Below are 21,896 nucleotides of genomic sequence, written 5' to 3' on the forward strand. Positions count from 1 at the left end.
GAACTCTAAAATCTAAACCCCTTATGGTTTAGTGTTAAAACTTTGGTGAATTTTGATATTGTTTGAAACTGTTCTCAGAAGTTGACATAAATGGGGTTGTGTTTTGTTGTTGACTTGTGAATCTGTTCATCTACTGCCAAAATATGCCACAACATCACCACATAATGATGTTGCAAATCAATGACCACATGTAAAGCTATCATCTCTTTCGGATTTATTTTAGTTTCTTATGACAGTTTTGCATTCTATGATTAAATGTGGACTTCACCATCAATGTCCCTAGCAAATATCACATTGATTTCCACAAGAGATCTTACACTGGCAAAATGATGTTACAGTTCATTTAGAAGTAAAGTGTTTTACACTGAAGGACCAAAGTTTCAAAAAATGAAGGCAAACAAATATTATCATTTGCCTTCTAGATATTTGTATTTTGTCGGAACGTACATGTGTACTTACAAAGTCAGAGTGGATGTGTTGATTGAAATTGTATGTTAATGCAGACTTTATATTGTCTATTTACCAGTATTTTATTATTACTATTAAGATTATTGACACTATATATGTGTACAAAAATTTGTGATATCAACAATATTATCTTCAAAATCCATATTTTATGTTGTTTTGTGATTTTGTTAAAAAACAGACTGTGATAATAATTGTCCATGTTTTTATTTACATTTTTTTATTTGGGATATCGGGGCACATTTTGTTTAATTGATGATTTCTTAACTGTTGTTTGTCTTTGTGTTGTGAATAATTTTCTTTAAGAATCACATTTAAGTACATATCATTTAAATTTCAAAATATTTATTGTAATACATGTACTTTAGGACTTTTTTTTGGTAGTGTTTTTTTTTTTGGTAATATTTTACCACATATCTTAAGTTTAATTTAAACCATACATGTGTATTTATTCCATTAATCTATTAAGAATCATTTTGAGAAATCAATTTGCAAATCAGTTAAAAGCTTTAGTGATATCAAAGTTGTAGAAGTGTCGTAACATTTAAATTGTCCACTTATGTATCATCACATATTTATCTAATGAAATTGGCATCGTTAAATACCCGTATGATATTCTTACAGTAAAATGGAAAAGGAGGATGCGTTGGGCTTTAAAAACTGAATTAAATAAAAATTATATTCCAATATTGTAAATTCAAAAAATGAAATTATATTTGCCTTTTTGAAAATGCAAATGCAAGTAAATGCATGATTCACAAATGTCTTGTCACTTTGCTCAATAAATATTCTGTATTGCTGTTCATGCATAAATGTAGTACCTACACATGTTCAAACATTTTTTCGAATAAATGTATTTGTTCTATAAATGTATGTTTTTTTTTATTATCTGCCCATTACTTAAATTCCTCTGTATTAGAAGGGTTTTGTGCTGGGAAGAAATATAATTGATGCGATGTTTGGTCTATCACATAATTCTCTATAGTATTGCATGTAATAAACTTGTCAAATTTTAAGAAACTACAGCTCACACTAAAATGTATTTGTGTTGGGTTGATATGAGGCATAACAAGTCTTTCCCCAATGTATAGACGTATTAGATAACTCATATTCACATGTATATTTATAAAGTAACATTAATATATTGATTAAATTAATAAAATTATTAAACTATAGTAAAAAATTATTTTTGATACACGCCCAGAGAGTTCTTACTTTTGCTTGAAAAAAATTGCATACTTAAGACCTACAAAACTTCAGAATAGTTATGAATAATGGGCTTGTAGCTTAAAACTTTTCAGAATAAATATGAATAATGGGCTTGTAACTTAAGACTTAAAAAAACTTCAGAAGTTATGAATAATGGGCTTGTATGTATACTTAATGTATCAGACCGAGTACGAATTTCATTCATTAAGATATACTACTACTAACTTAATATAGTAGTAATAGTACTATATAATTATGCTAAATAGTAATAGCATTCCTGCCAACTTTTTTATTACCCATTTATATTTAATACATTTAGCGTTAATATGACAGGTTTGTTCAGCAGTCATAGTATTATCATATTTTTTTAAATACCGTAAGTCATTTGTATGTCCTTTTAAAATACTAAATTCTTAGGCAATGGTTGCATGTGTTTGGTATGCATACAAATTAGCCAGTTTGTAATTCCAATTCACTTTCATACATCCATATCGCCTCATACTTTGGCATTAAATGAAGTCACAACACTTTTACATTTTTATTAACATAATGCAATAATCAAAGCACACAATATCATGCAAAGTATTGACACAAAATTACCAGATATACAGCAATATGTTACACGTGATAAAAGTCAATATGTTTACACTTTTGTTAATGGAAATAACCTTATAAAATTAAACCTGTGTGTTTGTACAAACAAGAATAAAATGGATTTCAACTAAACGTATTTATCAGCCACAGAAACAGAAATCGGGAAATAAATCAATTACAACATAAACTTCTTAAAAAGAAAGTCCAATTTTTTAAAGAAACATTTTGTTCAATAATAGACATAAACAAGACTATTTCCAAGCAATAAAAGTCCCCTACCGGCTCCACCATTGTCAGAAATTTCACAATTTTCAGAATTTTTTGTTTTTGTTTCCATAGCAACCACAATTTTTGACATAGGAACAAAATGAAATGACGTGCATAATGTCCATATTGCCATCTAACCATGTTCCAAGTTTCATGAAAAAATATAAGGAACTTTAAAAGTTATCGCAGGATCCAGAAAAAAAACACACCATTTTCAGCACTATTTCTAGTCTATTTGTTGCCATAGCAACCACAATTTTTGACGTAGGAACAAAATGAAATGATGTGCATAATGTCAATATTACCATCTATCCATGTTGCAAGTTTCATGAAAAATATTAAGATCTTTTTAAGTTATCGCAGGATCCAGAAAAAAACACCATTTTCAGCACTATTTCTACTATATTTGTTGCCATAGCAACCACAATTTTTGACGTAGGAACAAAATGAAATGACGACATAATGTCCATATTGCCGTCTATCCATGTTGCAAGTTTCATGAAAAAATATTAATAACTTTTAAAGTTATCGCAGGATCCAGAAAAAACACCATTATCCGCACTATTTCTAGTCTATTTGTTGCCATAGCAACCACAATTTTTGACATAGGAACAAAATGAAATGACGTGCATAATGTCCACATTGCCATCCATCCATGTTGCAAGTTTCATGAAAAAATATTAAGAACTTTAAAAGTTATCGCAGGATCCAGAAAAAAACACCATTTTCAGCACTATTTCTAGTCTATTTGTTGCCATGGCAACCACAATTTTTGACGTAGGAACAAAATGAAATGATGTGCATAATGTCCATATTGCCATCTATCCATGTTCCAAGTTTCATGAACAAATATTCAAAACTTTTAAAGTTATCGCAGGATCCAGAAAAGTGTGACGGACGGAGACAAAACCAGAAGTCCCCTCCGGTGAAACAGGTAGGGGACTAAAAATATCCAACACTCTCACAAGTATTTAAGTGTTCACTGATAACTAAGATTAATTATACGTTGAAAAAAATCTTACAAATTCGAAAGACACCAATATTGCCCCGTTACAAAACCTGTATTAAGTATACCAAAATGTATACCCTGTACAAAACCTGTATTAAGTATACCAAAATGTATACCCTGTAGTAAGATAAAAACAGTCAAAGACTTGAGCTTTACTTCATAATTTGTTGGTGCATACTTAAAACACAAATATCAACTATTGTAAGAAAAACCAAAAGGGCCATGCTGGCCCTGAAGCGCTCACTTGAGTGAGGTACACCAATTGTCGATACTTCACCAGGACAACTGGTTGTTGGACACACATGGCCAAGATTCACACTCAGCCTAGATATTGTCAAGATGAACATTCTGACCAAGTTTCAGCAAGATTGAGTCATAGATGTAGCTTCTATAGTGGTGACCATTTTTTTCTACAACTTGACATTGTGACCTTGTTTTTGACACATGAGCCAGAATCAGAATATGCCTAGATAAACAAGAGCACCGCATAACGGGTGCCAACGCTCGGCTGCGAAAATTTTCCAGATTAATTTTTTTTTTAAGAGGTCACGGTGACCTTGACCTTTGACCTAGAAAACAGCCAAGCTAAAAATGGGTGTGGCATGTAGAAATGAGGAAGGTGAATGTACATATGAAGTTTAAAAGTTGTAGGTGGAAGCACTTTTATTGTAGAGGCTATGTTTAAGTTTTATATTAGAGGTCACAGCGACTTTGACCTAGTGACCCAAAAATGGGTGTGGTGTGTAGAACTCATCAAGGTGCATGTACATATGAAGTTTCAAAGATGTAGGTGGAAGCACTTTGATTTTAGAGCGAATGTAAAGGTTTTTGATTTTAGAGCGAATGTAAAGGTTTATGTTAAAGTTTTATATTAGAGGTCACAGTTACCTTGACCTTTGACCTAGTGACCCAAAAATGGGTGTGGCGTGTAGAACTCGTCAAGGTGCATCTACATATGAAATTTCAAAGTTGAAGGTGGAAGCACTTTGATTTTAGAGCCTATGTTAATGTTTTATATTAGAGGTCATAGTGACCTGGACCTTTATTTTACCTTTGGCCTTGAAGGATGACCTTGACCTTTCACCACTCAAAATGTGTGCAGCTCCATGAGATACGCATGCATGCCAAATATCAAGTTGCTACCTTAAATATTGAAAAAATGTGACCTTTGACCTTGACCTTGAAGGATGACCTTGATTTTGACCTTTCACCACTCAAAATGTGCAGCTCCATGTGATATGCATGCATGCCAAATATCGAGTTGATATCTTCAATATTGCAAAATTTTACCTTTGACCTTTAAGGATGACCTTGACCTTTTACCACTCAAAATGTGCAGCTCCATGAGATACGCATGCATGCAAAATATCTAGTTGCTACATGTATCTTCAATATTGCAAAATTTGACCTTTTACCTTGAAGGATGACCTTTCACCACTGAAAATGTGCAGCTCAATGAGATTTGCATGAATGCAAAATATCAAGTTGCTATCTTCAATATTGAAAAATGTGACCCTGACCTTGACCTTTCACCACTCAAAATGTGCAGCTCCATGAGATACACATGGGTCAGCCAAGAGGGCGACTCGGGCGAAATTTTTCGATGAACGTCAGCTTATATCGCCTTTATTAAAGAGAAAAGCAAAATTCATTTCGCCCTATTTTTCAAGTAAATCCATAAACAAACAATTCCTGTCAAGCAACATCACATTTAAATTCCAGCAAAAACAATTTATTTTCTCACACCCGATAAAAATAAATACAAATGAAGTCAAATCTCCGATAGTTTTCACACATTGCATCCTCTATGGAGCTAATGTATTAATGCTGTATCTGACAGTACTGCATGCTGCCGGTAACATAGTACCGTATTGATCAATGCCTTTTGGCCATAATTGCCACCTGCTGAGGTGTTTCAAGTTTACAGTTTTAACTCCTAGAAATCGGCCCCAACATCAAAGACCTTTGATGTCTACAGTCTACCGACAGCATTGACAGCTTGCAGTTTTTTAGAGATTGGTTTAATTTACCTCATTTGGAAACACTGTTGTGATTGTCAAAGACTTGTGTATTTAAATGTTTTTGTTGTTGTTTCTACTTGAATTTGAGCATAGGGTAATTATAATGTTTTATTTAGAAGACAAAATTAATATTAAATAAATATTAAATGAATAATATCAAAATATACCCCCCACCCCAAACATTTTTTTTAATTGTGGGGTAGATTGGTAGTGTATGTAAATATAATTTATCAAATACTGTAAAAGGGTTTTTATTGTGTTATTTTCTTTATACTTGATTGTAGATTTAATAAAAAATACCGTTAAGAAAATTGAATCAGCAGGATTTATAATGCACATCTTGTATTCAGCAATTTAAAAGGGTAAAAAAATAATGCAACTAATAACAAGATATACAAGATATAACAAAAAAAACATGACTTCTCCTTATTTCTCCTGACTTCTCCCTAAATGCCAGTCAAGAAAGAAGTCACTTCACCCTAAAATTTTACCCTAGGCCGACCCCTGATACACATGCATGTAAAATATCAAGTTGCTATCTTCAATATTGCAAAAGTTATGGGCAATGTTTAAGTTTTCGGACGGACGGTCGGAGAGACTGACTGACGAATAGACAGACGGACAGTTCAAAAACTATATGCCACCATTCAGGGGCATAAAAGAGTTCTGGCGAAAGTTACAGTTTTCGGACGGACGGACAGATGTCATATATTTGACCTCTGACCTTGCATGATGACCTTGACCTTTCACGTTTCAAAATGTGCAGCTCCATAAGAAACACATGCATGCCAAATATCAAGTTGCTATCTTCAATATTGAAAAAGTGATGGCCAATTTTAAGTTTTCAGACGGACGGACAGACGCTGTATATTTGACATTTGACCTTGAAGGATGACCTTCACCTTTCCCTACTCAAAATGTTCAGCTCCATGAGATACAGACGCATGCAAAATATCAGGTTTCTATCTTATATATTGAAAAAGTTATGGCCAATGTTAAAAGTTTTCGGACAGACGGACAGAAAGACGCCATATATTTGACATTTGACCTTGAAAGATGACCTTGACCTTCACCTTTCACCACTCAAAATGTTCAGCTATATGAGATACATATGCATGCCAAACATCAAGTTGCTATCTTGAATATTGAAAAAGTTATGGCCAATGTTAAAGTTTTCGGACGGACAGACAGACGCCATATGTTTGACATTTGACCTTGAAGGATGACCTTGACCTTCAACTTTCACCACTCAAAATGTGCAGCTCCATGAGATGCACATGTATGCCAAATATCAAGTTCCTATGTTCAATATTGAAAAAATTATGGCCATTAAAGTTTTCGGACGGACGGACGGACTGACACATTGATTGACTGACGGACAGTTCAATTGCTATATGCCACCCTACTGGGGGCATAATAAAACTTTTTTCCCAAGTTTGAATTTGTGACCAAGTTTTTTTTACCTAGATGTGAACTTGGTCTAGCTATTTTAAAAATAATCAGTCAGAGCAAGAGAATTCAAAATTTGATGACAAGTGTTGCCTCTAGTGCAATAAAAAGCTAAAGGATGACATAACATAACCCATGATGACAGATACCAGACATAGGGTAACCCCAATAGCTCACATTGAGCACTTCATGCTTAGGTGATCTAATAAAACAAGCAACACATGAGGGAATGTTTACAAATACACTTGTACATACAACATAAAACATGCCCCTACACGTCTGAACAGAATGTTTAAATAGATAATATATGTAAACATGAATTATACATATTAATTAATTAATTAATACAGTAATTCTGACATAAAGTTAGATGATTTATTATGCCAAAATGTGTTTTGCAAGTAATGCAAACATTCAGCCTCTTACATCCACATTTTTGAAAATCTATTATTATTTTCCAGAAAATTTTAAAATAAAATGTGTGTAGTAACGTAATGGTAAGATGCTTGATAATAATCTCTCATTACATTAGAAGTATAAACTAACTGTCATGTGATTTCTCACAGTTTTTCATGTGATTTATAATCACATTCCATACAAGAAAACTTTACTTGTTAAACCTAAAGTGAAAGTAAATATCTACGCATATCATGGGCAAGGGAATATTCTTTTAATTTATTGATGTACACATAATTATCATATAGTAGAAACACTTTATCACAGTTTAAAATATGAGTTATGTTGTTTGACTCAACACTTAACAAAGAAAACAATATATTATTATTGTAACACCACTGACAATACTTATGTTGAGGATAACATTGCTAATCAAAGCAAGTAACAATCAACTAGCATGATAGCCGACACAAAGTAAATATTCATTGTCACACTGTTTAAGGTACCGTATACATTTGCAAAACAATAGCAGTAGATACTCCATCAATGTGGTAAAAGATAATGGATTCGATAAACACATAAATCAGGGTTGGCATATTGACCAGTCAATTGAGTATTGACCAGGCCAGCGGTCAATACCCGGTTAAAACCGGTCAATACTGGTCATTACTGGTCTTTACTGGTCAATAATGGTGGATTGAAAATTGTAGCATTTAAACATTACAAAGGAGCCATTTTATATTAAATCAATAATTATTCTGTAATTAATAAACAAAATTCTGAGTTATTTATTGTAAAAAAATCTTTAAAGCTGTACAAAGTTACTTCTTTATTATTTATGGAAACAGCCTCAAATACATAAGGACTAAGGCAATATCTTTATCTCAGTGTATCACATCTGTATTATTACTATTGTAGGTACCATAACATTTCACTTATCTATTGATATATCTATTTGATAAGCAGATGGACAAACAGAACTCTTGTGTATTCTAGGGTTATAAATCTTGCCTCTTAGTTGGTAATAAAATGCTTGCAGTGTTATGTCTCCGATATTGACAATTAAGCAAATCTGCCCTAAGTCTATTTCATATCACTCACACAAGAAGATTACATTGTACTTGCTATTAATTTAATAGTTACTTCTAACTTGTTTCCTTTCTGTATTAAGAGGGTTTTTTCCCCTTTCATATTAAAAAGTTCAATTGGTATTCAAATGAATAAACAATCAAAGTTCTTGATTTTGCCAACAAATAATGTTTTCCAATTGTGGGTCTACTCTTCTTTTCAATAATTTTTTTCTTTTAATAATTATTTCTTATTATGTTTTTTATTCTTATATCAATAAAAATTAAAGTTTTTTCACTTTTTTGTTAAAAAAGTATTTAAAGAAATCAATGCAAGAATACATGACAAGTAAGGATTGTGTCAAAAAAGTGCCATTTAAGGCCCTATTATCAGTTTTGGGTGCCCCAACCTGTATAGGTGAGAAGACTGTTAGAAGACTGTGGGGACAGTGGGGTATGAGGAACAACTCATACACAGTAATTGACAGGTTCTTGTTGAATCAAGCACAGAATTATCTGAGCATCATAATTCAGTAGAATTAAAAAAAAGTTCAATCAAACAGAAAAATCAAATTGACAAACTTTGACTTATTTGCAAAATTTTGAGAGATTGGCCTACAAATTGCATGAACAGGTATAACATAGTGGGTATTAATAGCTTAAGACATTATTGGCAACATGTCTGTTTAATTTATATTATCAATATTGTTTAATTAGGCATGGAATATAAATTAAAATTGGGGGTAAAGTTCAATCGACCAGTATTGACCACTTCGGGAGTATTGACCGGGGCGGTTTTAACCGGTAAAAACCGCTGGTTAAAACCGGGGGCGGTCGATTGGTGCCAACCCTGACATAAATATATTAGCAATTTTTTAGTATGGCATCTTGTTAAATATGTTAATATCATTTTTTGTAAAATTCAGCAAAATATACTGGCAACAATAGCACATCATGGAGTATTTCAAACAGGGAGGAAATTGTGTTCAGGTAACACCAAAACAGAATGGTGGTTACCAAATAGCTGCAAAAATATGGATAAAATAATACAGGTAACAACATATGTTATGTAAATTTGTTAAAAGTTAAATACACTGACATTATCTTGAACAAAACTACTAAAAATGGCAGTATAGGTCTGTTTGTAGAACACAACGCTTTTATATTCACTTATGAATATACAATAGCATATAAATAACAACACAGATACAAGAATTGAGAAACCCTCCATAGCACACTGTCATACATTATGGCTTGCAACTACACAATATCAACACTTGGATAAAAATGTAAGTACATGCTTTTAAAATAAAGCCAATGATGTCTGCAGTTATGCAATTTGAAAACAAAAATAGCAAACTCAAATTAATGTAAGTCAAAATTGTACTTAATAACGGTATTCATTGCGTGCGGCTCCATTAATGTGATAAAAAGATCACGAGCACAAAGCATACATTTCCATTCCATGTCTACGCTAAAGTCAACCATGGTAGGTTTGACTAGTATGGTGACAGCCTTCAGATAATTGACCTTTCTTTCTTTCCATCACGCCCTTCACGGATCTTTCACGGCCAGATCTCCCGCCAGAGAGTCTGAGTCCTGGGAGGTGTTCTCCACTTTAATGAACTCCTGCAGTAAGTCCTGTATCAAGTCCAACAGGGGTTCGCACAGTTTCTGGTAGCCCCTATTTGTCAGGTGGAGATAATCATGCATATCCATGTGGCTGATCTTACCATCGTGACCAATGAACAGGGTGGGGTCGGTTGCTAGGAATGTGCAGTGTTTTAGATCCTCCAGTTGCATTGCCAAACTTGAGTTGATTTTTGCAATCTTCTCTCTGAGAGGGTTGGGGTTTTCCCCTCTAGGTGGTATGCCCTGGAAACATGCAAAATAATTTCAAAATACACTTAAAATAAAAATGTGATAAAGATTATGTTTGAAATCATGCACATGTTAATTTACAATGTGTTTTTTCACCAGTTTCAAAATGGGGCTGGGAATAATTATATTGTTTTGAATAAAATTTGGAAATAAGTGTTGTTTTTTTGCTAACAAATCAATTTAAAATTTAGAATAAAAGTGTTTTCAATATTCTATTTACTTAGGTTTAACTAAAACAGCTGGAAAGGCAGATGAGCTAAAAATGAGATTAACTTATTCACCTTCAATCATTGGGATTATAAGCAGGCATTTTGGAAAAAACATATGCTTTTGAGAATAGGAATGGAGCAGAATTGTTGCCCCAAATTTGACAACAAATTTACACTGGCACATCAGGTTCAGAATTATTACAAATGTATGTACATTTTATATGACACAAGAAATGTAAGGACATCATATGGTTTGATCTAAGTGTGTTAATTCAATTGGAAAAAAAAAAAATTGTACAAACAATAACTAAAAAAAATCTCTGCCCCTGTTGAGCACCCACCATAACAATGATATGAGTTCTCTGTTGCTTCTGTTGTATACAGCTCACTAATTCCAGTATGCCTCCAACAACTTCCTCTGCGGTGTTTTCGTGGTTGTTGGTCCCTACTAGCAACACAATCACCTGTAAGATTCAATGCATTTGTTTTTCAAACAAATCTGCAGAAGCGGATACAGACACTATTTAAGTATAGATCTTTCCTATCACTAGATTACTGTATCATCAAATAAAACAAGACCTGTGTTTGTGTAAGACAATGCCCCCTACTGCGCATTGAAGCCACAGAGCAGCTGTTTTAGAGAAATCTGCCCAAGGCCAATATCTTCTTAAAAAATCAATCGGCCAGAATGAAACTCACACTCTTCTGTGAGTCATGAAGGTAGACACACATACCAAACAAGAGTGCCTGAAAGGCCCAAAGTTACTCACCTGAGATAACAAGATATTATTGGGACAAATCATCTGACCACGTTTCATGAAGATTGGAAAATAAATGTGGCCTCTAGAGTGTTAGCAAGGTTTTACTAAAGCCATATAAGGAAAAATGCCCTGCTCCCTGGCAGCCATGTTTTTCAACCAATCTGCATCATTTTTGAAATCTTTCAAGATATTATCGGGATGAATCTTCTGACCAAGTTTCATGAAGATCGGAAGTAAATGTAGCCTCTAGAGTGTTAACATGATTTTACTATAGCCATATAAGGAAAGATGCCCTGACCCTTGGCAGCCATGTTTTTCAAGCAAACATAACCATTTTCGAACTCATCCAAGATATTATTGAGACCAATCTTTTGACCAAATTTCATGAAGATTGGACATGAATGTGGCCTCTAGAGTGTTATTAAGGTTTTACTAAAGCCATATATAGCCATATAAGGAAAAATGCTCTGCCCCTGGTGGCCATGTTTTTAAAGCAACCAAAATCATATTCGAACTCATGCAAGATATCATTGGGACAAATCTTCTGACCAAGTTTCATGATTATCGAAAAATAAATGTGACCTCTAGAGTGTGAACAAGGTTTTACTATAGCCATATAAGGAAAAATGCCTCGCCCCTTGGCAGCCATGTTTTTCAAGCTAACGTAACCATTTTCGAACTCATCCAAGATGTCAATAAGACAAATCTTCTGACCAAATTTTATGAAGATTGGAAATAAATGTGGCCTCTAGAGTGTTAACAAGGTTTTACTATTGCCATATAAGGAAAAATGCCCCGCCCGCTGGGGGCCATGTTTTTCAACCAACGGGCATCAGTTTTGAACTCTTCCAAGATATTATTGGGATGAATCTTCTGACCAAGTTTCAGGAAGATTGGACAATAAATGTGGCCTCTAGAGTGTTAACAATATTTTACTATAGCCATATAGAGCCATTTAAGGAAAAATGCCCCGCTCCTTGGCAGCCATTTTTTCAAGCAAAGGTTACCATTTTCGAACTCATCAAAGCTTTCATCAGTACAAATCTTCTGACCAAGTTTCATGAAGATTGGAAAATAAATGTGGCCTCTAGAGTGTTAACAAGGTTTTCCTATATCCATATAAGGAAAAATGCCCCGCCCCCCCTGGCGGCCATGTTTTTCAACCAACCAGCATTATTTTTGAACTAGTCCAAGATATTATTGGGATGAATCTTCTGACTAAGTTTCATGAAGATCAGACAATAAATGTGGCCTCTAGAGTGTTAACAAGATTTTACTATAGCCATATAAGGAAAAATGCCCCGCCCCTTGGCAGCCATGTTTTTCAAGCAAACGTAACCATTTTTGAACATCCCGATATCATTGAGACCAATCTTTTGACCAAATTGCATGAAGATTGGACAATAAATGTGGCCTCTACAGTGTTAACAAGGCAAATGTTGACGCCGCACGACGGAAAAAAGGCGATCACAAAAGCTAACCAAGAGCACATTGTGCTCAGGTGAGCTAAAAACAGCAAAATATCTAAAAAAACATTTCGTACAAAAACTACGGGAAACGGTTATTGAAGAAAAATTGTCAATGGCCAATAACTTTGCAAAAACCAATGGACCAAAACGAAACCCACAGTTGATCTGTAAGTCAAATAGGTAGACACACATACGAAAAATCAGCCAAATATCTGAAAGTATTGTGTAAAAAACTCTGGAAAACGAATGCTGGACAGACAGATTGACAGTGCAACTGCTATAATATGTCACCCCTACCAGGGGGCATAAAAAAGGATAATATAAAAGTGTCTGTTGTGATAAATGTGCCTGCATTTTTACAGATTTTATTGACTGATCTAGTAATTGTTCATGTTAATAAAAGTGACATCACTATGGTGTATGGTTATTACATGTATAATATTTAATATACAGGGCTCGCGCTCTCGTTCGCCAATTGAGCCATTTGTGAAAATATTGAGAAATTGGCTCAAGAAAATTCTGATTTGCGAAAATGCTTAAATCTCGCAAATCTTCATTGAAATTATCCGCCATTTAAATCCAGACTGGTTTTCTATAGTTTTCTCTTTGTTTCATTAAAGTATGATAAATCCAACAAAAACACATATTTTTCTTCCCTTTTTTATCAACGTTTCGGCTTACGCCTTCATCAGGATAATACAAATAATAACAGAAAGCGGATGTTAGGTCATTGACTTAACGTAAATTAAAATGCGGGAAAATGTACGTCAATAAAATGTACGTTAATTAAATTAAGCTTAACTTTCGGATTCAAGAATACACAATTTCCTATAAAATTATATATAAAAATACTAATAGGAAAAAACAAAAGTAGGCTTAATGAAATTGAAGAGCTAGTCTTTTATGTTAAAAAGAATTTTGTTATTCATACCATTAGGGTGTAATGTTTTAAGTCTATGTATATAGTAAGTTTCTTTACACAGATGATTTATGTTGTTACTAACAACATCAATTGGCATAAAGGAAAAGTCATTTGCACTGTGATGATCTTCATTAAAATGTGATGCGACCAAAGTTGAAAATTCAGGGTTAGAAAAGTTTCTTATGTCAAATCGATGACTGTTCATTCTTTTTGACACCGGTTGCATAGTTTGTCCAACGTACTGCTTCTTACACTGTTTACATGTAATGAGGTATATTACATCTTTAGATGCACAATTCATATTCTTCCGTAAATTAAATTGCTCTCCTGTTCAGGGTCTTCCCCAGGCCATTTAAGCGCCCCTTGCCGGGGCGCTTGAATTTCGAAATCAGAGTCCCCGGGGCGCTTGAAATTTTCCGATCAGTGTATTCTTCAGTAAAAGAAAGTGGAGATTGTCAAAAAAAAATCAAGGTTTCCCTATCAGTGTATCAATCGTCCCTGTTTTAAAAGAGCACTCGGTACCTACTTTCACAAGTAATCGCCATAACACCACATGGGGTAATGAATAATCCACTGATATGAGAATAGCATGACGCGCGTATCGATTATTCTAGCCACATTACACGGTCATATAAATGCTGACAAGGATGTATCTGGTAACTTTCCAGTCGTCAAACTGTGAAGTTCATCGTCCAATCGGTTACGCGAATGCTTATGAGGGCGGGGTTAACTATCGACCATTATTTTTGATTGACGTCGGGCATGAAGTAAGAGTTTATCGCAGCTTGATTAGTAAGAAGTTGTACCATTTGAGTAATATAAACCGGTAATTAGTACAGTACAGAACATTAAAGACGGTTTAGGGCATCATCATCACACCTTTTTACTGTAAACAAGTGTTACCTATGACTCATAATTAATACGAGAAATTAATTGCAAGTGGTAAACAATTAATTATTATAGCGAGTAAGTTGTGCAAAGGACTCCCGGTTACAATTATGTGGTAACAATTTATTTAATTCCAGTACATGTATATTTCAACATGTCCATTTAAAGAACTGATTAACCTCGTTTTTCTGACATTTATTGGACACGTAATGCGCTTTAACAAATTTTCGTTGAATTAATTTTGCACACTTGTAAATGTTTCGTCCGATAATCGATAGTTAGAAGACTGATGATGGCAACCGGCCGTGTTCCTCGAGGACAACGTGAATTTCATGCATAATTCCGTCAAAACATTTATTTAAACAAATGATCGTTGAATTTATAACGCAACGGTTAATATTTGTTGAAATCTCAAATGGGAATAATTAAATTTGTAATCCGAAACCCATTCCCGTAAGTCGATGTTAACGCGTTTTTAATCCGAAACACACTTCTGAATGTAAATGTAACCGCAACGTTAAATATTTTTGCTTCAAATTAGCAGTGCAAATTTATTTTGTGTCGAATCTTTTTCTCAATTAAAAAGAGCGCGAAAATTATGCAGCATGTACAACGTCGCGTCTATTGCATACAAATGGCGTGTATTGAGCGTTTTAACAAGCACACAACAGGTCAGGGGATTGACGCATATTCAGAGGCAATATTTCATCAAATCTATAAATAGTCACTTAAAAAATGGCAAGGTTTGTGTTAAATAAGTAACTGAAAGCTTTTATCGTAAATATTTACCAGAAAGAGATTGATAAAAACGGAATAAACGGGATTATCGGGTAATAAATAGAAACTTGAAAAATAGTAAGTATACAGTAATAGAGTCGGGTTGAAACGGATGTATTGGGGAATCGTTCGAGTCGGGATTTTACTATCAGTGCGTAAAAGTTTTAAAGCAATTAAACAATATAAAAATATATATTTTTAAATGACTGGGGGATTTTTTTTGAAGAGTCATAGCGCACCAAATGACGTCTTTTGACGCTGTTTTTCTTTGAGTTATAACGCACCATAGAACGTGAATTGACATGTTAATTTTTTTTAAATCAACATCGGGAGGGGACACCCCTCCCGATCCCACCCCCGGGGCGCCTGAAAAAATTCCTGGGGAAGGCACTGCTGTTACTGTACTTTTAAATTTTTCTCCAACGTGTATGGATTTACAATGGGAGCAACGTGTTTCTTCCACAGGCACTGGACGCACGTGAACTGTTCAAACTGTTCGTAAATTGAGCACGTGTAATGAAGTTTCCTATATTATTAGGCCTTTTAAACGCCAGTATGGGCTTATAAGTTTCATACACATTTCTCACTTCTTCTTTCTGTGACAGGTTAAGTATGTCCCAATACTTGTTTATTGCGGCTCCTATGTTTGGCAATGACAGATTATATTTCACTGTAAATGGGACAACTTTTGTTTATGCTTTATTGCAGGACTGTAATGCGTCTTCTTGAGATAAAGCAGAAACTTTTTCAAATGCACAATCGATAATTTTTTTCCGGATAATCTCGCTCTTTGAAATGATGCCGAAAAACGAAATCTGGTTGGCTCAAAGAAATTTTGGGCCAGCGCTAGCCCTGATATAAATACTACAACTAACATACATTTAATTCATTCATGGCTGATTTATGGAACACCTACTTTTGGTTCTACGAAATCCAGTTCTCCATTTTGCACTCGCCATAACACATTCTGAGTTGTATCGCCACCAATAGCAAAATTCAGACAGTGAAGAGGCTCAAACATTCTCTTCCAAAACTAAAATCATAAAACACAATTATAAATTGAGCAATGCTCTGTGAAAAGGGCGTATTAATGCATGTGCGTAAAGCGTCGCCCAAAATTAGCCTGTGCAGTCTACACAAGCTAATCAGGGACGATACTTTCCCCCTTAACTGCATTTTTGCTAAGAAGAGACTTGGCTTTAAACAAAAAAATATCATGAAAGTGGAAAGTGTGGACACTATGCATGTGCATTAAACCCCCTATTCACATAGCACAGCCTAATTATATATTTCAACTTATTTTACCTTCAGAAATAAAATTTACCTGAAAGAGTATATTAATGTGGTACTCATAAGAAAAACTCACACTTTTCATCTGATTAAACATGTATAGTGGACATGTGTAACATTAACATTATCATCATCACACATGCAAAAACTCTAGAAATAAGCATTTGTATAAAATTGTAAAGGAAGACACTAGTACTACTTCCTGAACAGTATAACTAGCAAGGGAAAGTCTGAAAGGCCTGTCAGACACAATTTCTATTTAAGTTCAAATCTATCAGACATCCACGTTTGTGACACGACATTATTGTATGTCATATTTGTCTAACGCAATTCATGGATTATGATGTAACTGTTTTTTTCAGGGCTGTTGCAGATGGGATAGAGAGGGGTACCCATCCATTTGTTAATTATTTTCAATTATTGTGTCAAATGAAGTGCATTATGACTCTTAAAAAAATACACTTATAAAGTCACTTATAACGATAATATTTTACCCTTTTTTAACCTTTTCTGACATTCATACATTACGAATAATCACGACATGATCGATTCAACAATTCATCAGTATAAACCAGACTCTTTACCTGTTGCACCCATATAATCAATCCATTTTTTTAAGGCAAATTCTGGTAATCATTAACTACGAAAGTGCTCAATAATTACATGAACACAACTGCTTGTTTCTTTTCATAGAGTATCAAGTGAATTTTTGCATACGTTATTGAAAGATTTCATGAAATAAACGTGTAACTTTGCATCATGATCATACCCAGAATGGCTCAGAACATTTCATCAATCGTTAATTGGCTTGTGAAAAGCACTGATTGCTTTTAATACAGAATATGCTTATTGTAAGACATTGCACCACAGCAGTATTCTCCAGAAGAACCCGCAGCCGGTGTTTTCACCTGTTACATTAAATCTAGACGCCGCCTACTTTTCCCCCAAAATATCAATGGAAATGGTGCAAATACACCCATTTTATTGCTAAGTCACCTGCTACTTTGAAAATATATTTGGCTACTCAATTTTTTCTGGAAAACAATGCACCATGAAATAAAGTACTAGATTAAAAATAGAAGTAGAATATTTTTTTCCCAATTGCCATTTTAACTTTAATTTTCATTGTTCATACCTGTGTCCGAGGTAACTGCTGGAGTATTGAATCACCAATAAAGATCACCTCTGGTTCTCTTTCCTTTGCTTCCAGCAAAAATCTATTGTGCTATGAACATAATGCATTAGTAATACATGTACTAGGTATGGCAACAATTACCAAAATACAAATTTAATTTCAGTACCTAATGCATGCTTATAAAAATTACCACACCTTCTTGTTTAAATCAAAGTCTGTCCAGATTGACAATAAATGTATTTAAACAAAGGGTCCCCATCTTTCAAAAGAAAGCTATAAAGTGAAATGTGGAATATAATACAAAAATGTATTTTCAATTTGCTTGCTATATTTGACATCCTATCATTACCCAATGTCCATGCATTGAACACTATTATTGAATTATAACCAACAATTGACACATATAAAAATTGTCAATAGAAAATTAGATTAAATACAACATGAATAAACTATTTTCTGAAAATGGGGCAAAGCACATTTCTGTAAATGATAACAATGCATTGTCTGAATTTAATTAAATAACATTTTGTTAAAAATGCATTGTCTGAATTTAATTAAATAACATTTTGTTATGTTAAGCTCAACTTAACCACAGTCATTAAAAGCATGAGCTATAAATGACTTTGGCCTTTGGGACAGCAAACACAAAAGCAGTTGACATTTTTTTGAAGACACATTACAGTAACATATTAAATAGTTCACTGTAAATCAAATATAAACAGAACATCTTTAGTCAGGGCATTTTCCTTCGTAGAGAATGGACTATTTTCACAAATTTTAGAAGTTTGCAACTTAACTTATTTACAATTTGAACAAGTTCCCGACTCAAATTTACACTTTTTAATTTTAACAGTTTACAACTCTTTTTTGCCTATTTCTAAAAGTACACAACTAATTTGTCCACAAAATAAGGGGTCCACAGCCACTTTACAAACGGCAAACACTGATAAACACATGCTGTCTTACAGCGATTATTTAAGCCCAATTGGGAAAAGTACCAGTACCAGCCCAATTGGGAAAAATAAGTGCAAAAACCATAAAATTGGGAAAATTCATGTTGTGAAGTCATCAGATTGGGAAATTGGTGTATTTTTTATTCTTTTGCTCCCAAACATCTTAAACTAAGTGTTGTCAAGTTGTAAATATTACATTTACTTAGGTTCAAGCCATAGATCTGCATAGGGAAACTAACTAAATGTTGCATTTTATTTATTAAAAAACAACATATTTTTTGGACACCTTCAATTACCAAAAGGAAAATTTTCGACAGCATTCGGGAAATTTGTATTTTTTTCTAATTGGAAAAGGCCGTTTTCCGGTACTTTATAAAAAAGGAAAAAATTGCTGCCTTACACACCTTTATTCATATGAAACAATAGATTATCACATTTTAACTGTAAATTTCTACGGTATAGATTAGCCATCAAAAGATAAAAATGAGCAAATTAATCAATAAGAGCGATGAGTGTCGCCATATTTCAATTTGAAGAAAACATTTGAGACAGAAATAATTGGAGAAAAAAATGAAGCCAACATGCACCTGTATAATATTGGATTCTGCATTATGATTAGTGCTGCAAAAATATACCGGTATATCTGTATATATCGCAATACGCATATTGTATTGCGATACAATTTTCATCATACCGGTACGAAAATTTTACAAAAATTCATTCACATTTCGTCCAGAAAAGCCATCCGATATAATGATAACAAGGTAAACAAAACAAAGCAGTGTAAATATTTTTTTTCGTAAATAGCATTCTGTAAGTTTATTATACGGAGTAGCGTTGTTACATCGGAGCATTCGTTCGATAACAGATTATCGTTGAATTAATTGCACACATCTGTAAATGTTTCGTTTGATTCTGAATTGAGCATAATTAAATTTGTAATCCGAATTACAATAAAAAATTATAGCGTCAAATAAAAAGTGCTTTATCATATTTATCAATAAAAAGCGCGCGAAAATTATACAGACATGTAGAACGTTGCATGGAAAGTATGGGTGTATTTTGTGTTGTATAAAAAACGGGAACATCACGTCAGGTGAATTACGCGTGTTCAGTGGAAAAAAACGCCCCGGTTGGACGTTATTTCATCACATCTTTAAATAGTAACGAATGCCAAAATGTATTTGATACTTAAGAAAATTTGTGAATGTTTGTGTTTTTTGTTATTCTTGAGCACATTTATAGTAAATATATACCAGCATTTGCTTTAAAACTGGAATATACAGGATTATTGGGTAATTGGCATGTTATAATTTTGGTACAAGTTAGCAATATTTTGCGATGTATTGCAATACGGGTTTTTGAACTGACAATATATTGCAATACGGTTTCTGGCGTATTGTTGCAGCACTAATTATGATGAAGCACAAAATAATAGATTTACAGTGTTTGCCTCTTGAAAACAACAAGAATTGGCCATACTATTACAGTGCGACAACAAAATTTGATCTCAAGCCTTTTTCTGTCTATTTTGGGAAAAAGTACCTAGCAAAATTGGGATTTTTCGAGTCGCGAAATCTTCCAAATTGGGAAGAATTTTCATCGACAAAAGCCTTATTTGGGCAAGGGGTTTTCCATTCATTTTGGATAACAATCATATAAATTATGGTTATACATTTTGTAGGTTGTTTAAAAAATAAAATTGAGATATAAAGTCTAATAATCATATGTCATAAGACACTTCTTGAAAAAAAAAAAAAAAAAAAATGTTTTAATTGGGATTTTTTTTGGGGGAGAATTGGGAAAAAATATGCATATTTGGCATTAAGAATGGGTCTGACTATCGGACCCGTGAGATTGGCAGAAAAAGGCCTGGATCTTAATAGCTCATAAGATGTTAACAACAACACTTGACTAATAAGGGAATTTATCAGCAGAGATGGAGCTTGAATTGCAATGTTTATAATTAAACTAAAGAACAAGCATCATTTTCAACGAATGTCTGGACAAATTTGTCTTATGTTGGGAAGGCTGGATTAAAATTCCAAAAGTGGGACTGTAAGGCTCAAATCAGGATGAATGGCATGGATGATTTCTCAATATAAAGTTTAACAGAAAGGCATAGGTGATATGCCCAGATTCTGTACTTTTGACTTTATTTTGCTGAACATTTCCCAACACAATAGCATTTGTTCTGCATAAAATTATTTTATACTGATGTCAATATTGGATATCCTGTATCATGCATGATCACAGACATGTCAGAGGGTTACAATACAGGACTTTACATGGCTAAAAACTAATGTTGGCTAAATGTGCTTTGCTTTTGCTAAAATCTTATCATTTGGACTATTTCATTTTTGCATAAATATAAATTTAAAGCCAAGTAGGATAATGTGTAGCCATTTGTTAATTTTGCGATTAGAAGAATAAGTCCTGAAATGGTCAAATAAATATTCACCGACAGGTATCCGAAATAATTTTATATCCGAATTACATTGTATTTTAGTATAATAACAAAATAATTAAATACAAACTTGACTCATCCAGCGATCATCGCCTTGAACATCTTTGACGGGGTTTGGAATAGCAGCGGTATTCATTTTGATAAAGTATAATTGAACACTACACTAATTCTACGTGAAAATATTAACAATTTATTTGCAGTAGCCGAGCATAATTAGCGGAAGTGACAGGTGGTTGTACATAAGCGGGTATAAAACGCGGCATCCTCATTTTACAGTAACATGTGCGGATCACAAATCTAAGGCCATGCTGTAAAAACTCACTTTTCTTTTTCTTCTGTTATATTTCAGCCTGGCTATGGTTTATTCACATGCCACACTCATATACTAACAATCTTTCGGCGAATTGAATCATATTAAAATAATACTGCCATATTTATTTTATCCAAACATTACACTAGTCTTGGCTAACATTAATTTTCATGAGCGCTTTCAGTTTCATTTTATACAAAGTTTCTTTTGTCCTTAGGCATGTTGTAATGTTTGTAATTTTAATTGAATGGAAAATAATCCTCTAACAATACCTGTGGAGAAGCATACAAAACTGTTTGGAAAAATCGTGATCTGTGTTTTACGTCGTCTATCAGTCTGAGCTAACACTGATGGTCA

The 21,896-nt window shown here is 33.7% G+C and overlaps 1 protein-coding gene across 3 annotated transcripts; it reads right to left on the bottom strand.

The window, feature by feature from the left end:
- Nucleotides 1–2,199: 2,199 nt before the first annotated feature.
- On the bottom strand, nucleotides 2,200–21,462 carry LOC127863369 (platelet-activating factor acetylhydrolase IB subunit alpha2-like). Of its 3 annotated transcripts, none has more exons than XR_008041036.1 (6): nucleotides 21,300–21,462; nucleotides 17,810–17,899; nucleotides 16,301–16,417; nucleotides 10,909–11,031; nucleotides 4,439–10,352; nucleotides 2,200–4,260 (listed from the first exon to the last, which is right to left on the bottom strand). XR_008041036.1 is itself a non-coding variant. In XM_052402865.1 (5 exons), the coding sequence occupies exons 1-5, from the start codon at nucleotides 21,363–21,365 to the stop codon at nucleotides 10,032–10,034; spliced, it is 717 nt and encodes a 238-aa protein (XP_052258825.1). In that variant the 5' UTR covers nucleotides 21,366–21,462; the 3' UTR covers nucleotides 2,200–10,031. The 3 variants fall into 3 exon arrangements, 1 of the variants encoding a protein (XP_052258825.1); XR_008041037.1 differs by having other exon boundaries at nucleotides 2,200–3,594; nucleotides 3,634–10,352; XM_052402865.1 differs by having other exon boundaries at nucleotides 2,200–10,352.
- Nucleotides 21,463–21,896: the final 434 nt, after the last annotated feature.

The sequence above is a fragment of the Dreissena polymorpha genome, unplaced genomic scaffold (genome assembly GCF_020536995.1).
Source record: "Dreissena polymorpha isolate Duluth1 unplaced genomic scaffold, UMN_Dpol_1.0 chrUn006, whole genome shotgun sequence".
In the NCBI taxonomy this organism is placed as follows: domain Eukaryota; kingdom Metazoa; phylum Mollusca; class Bivalvia; order Myida; family Dreissenidae; genus Dreissena; species Dreissena polymorpha.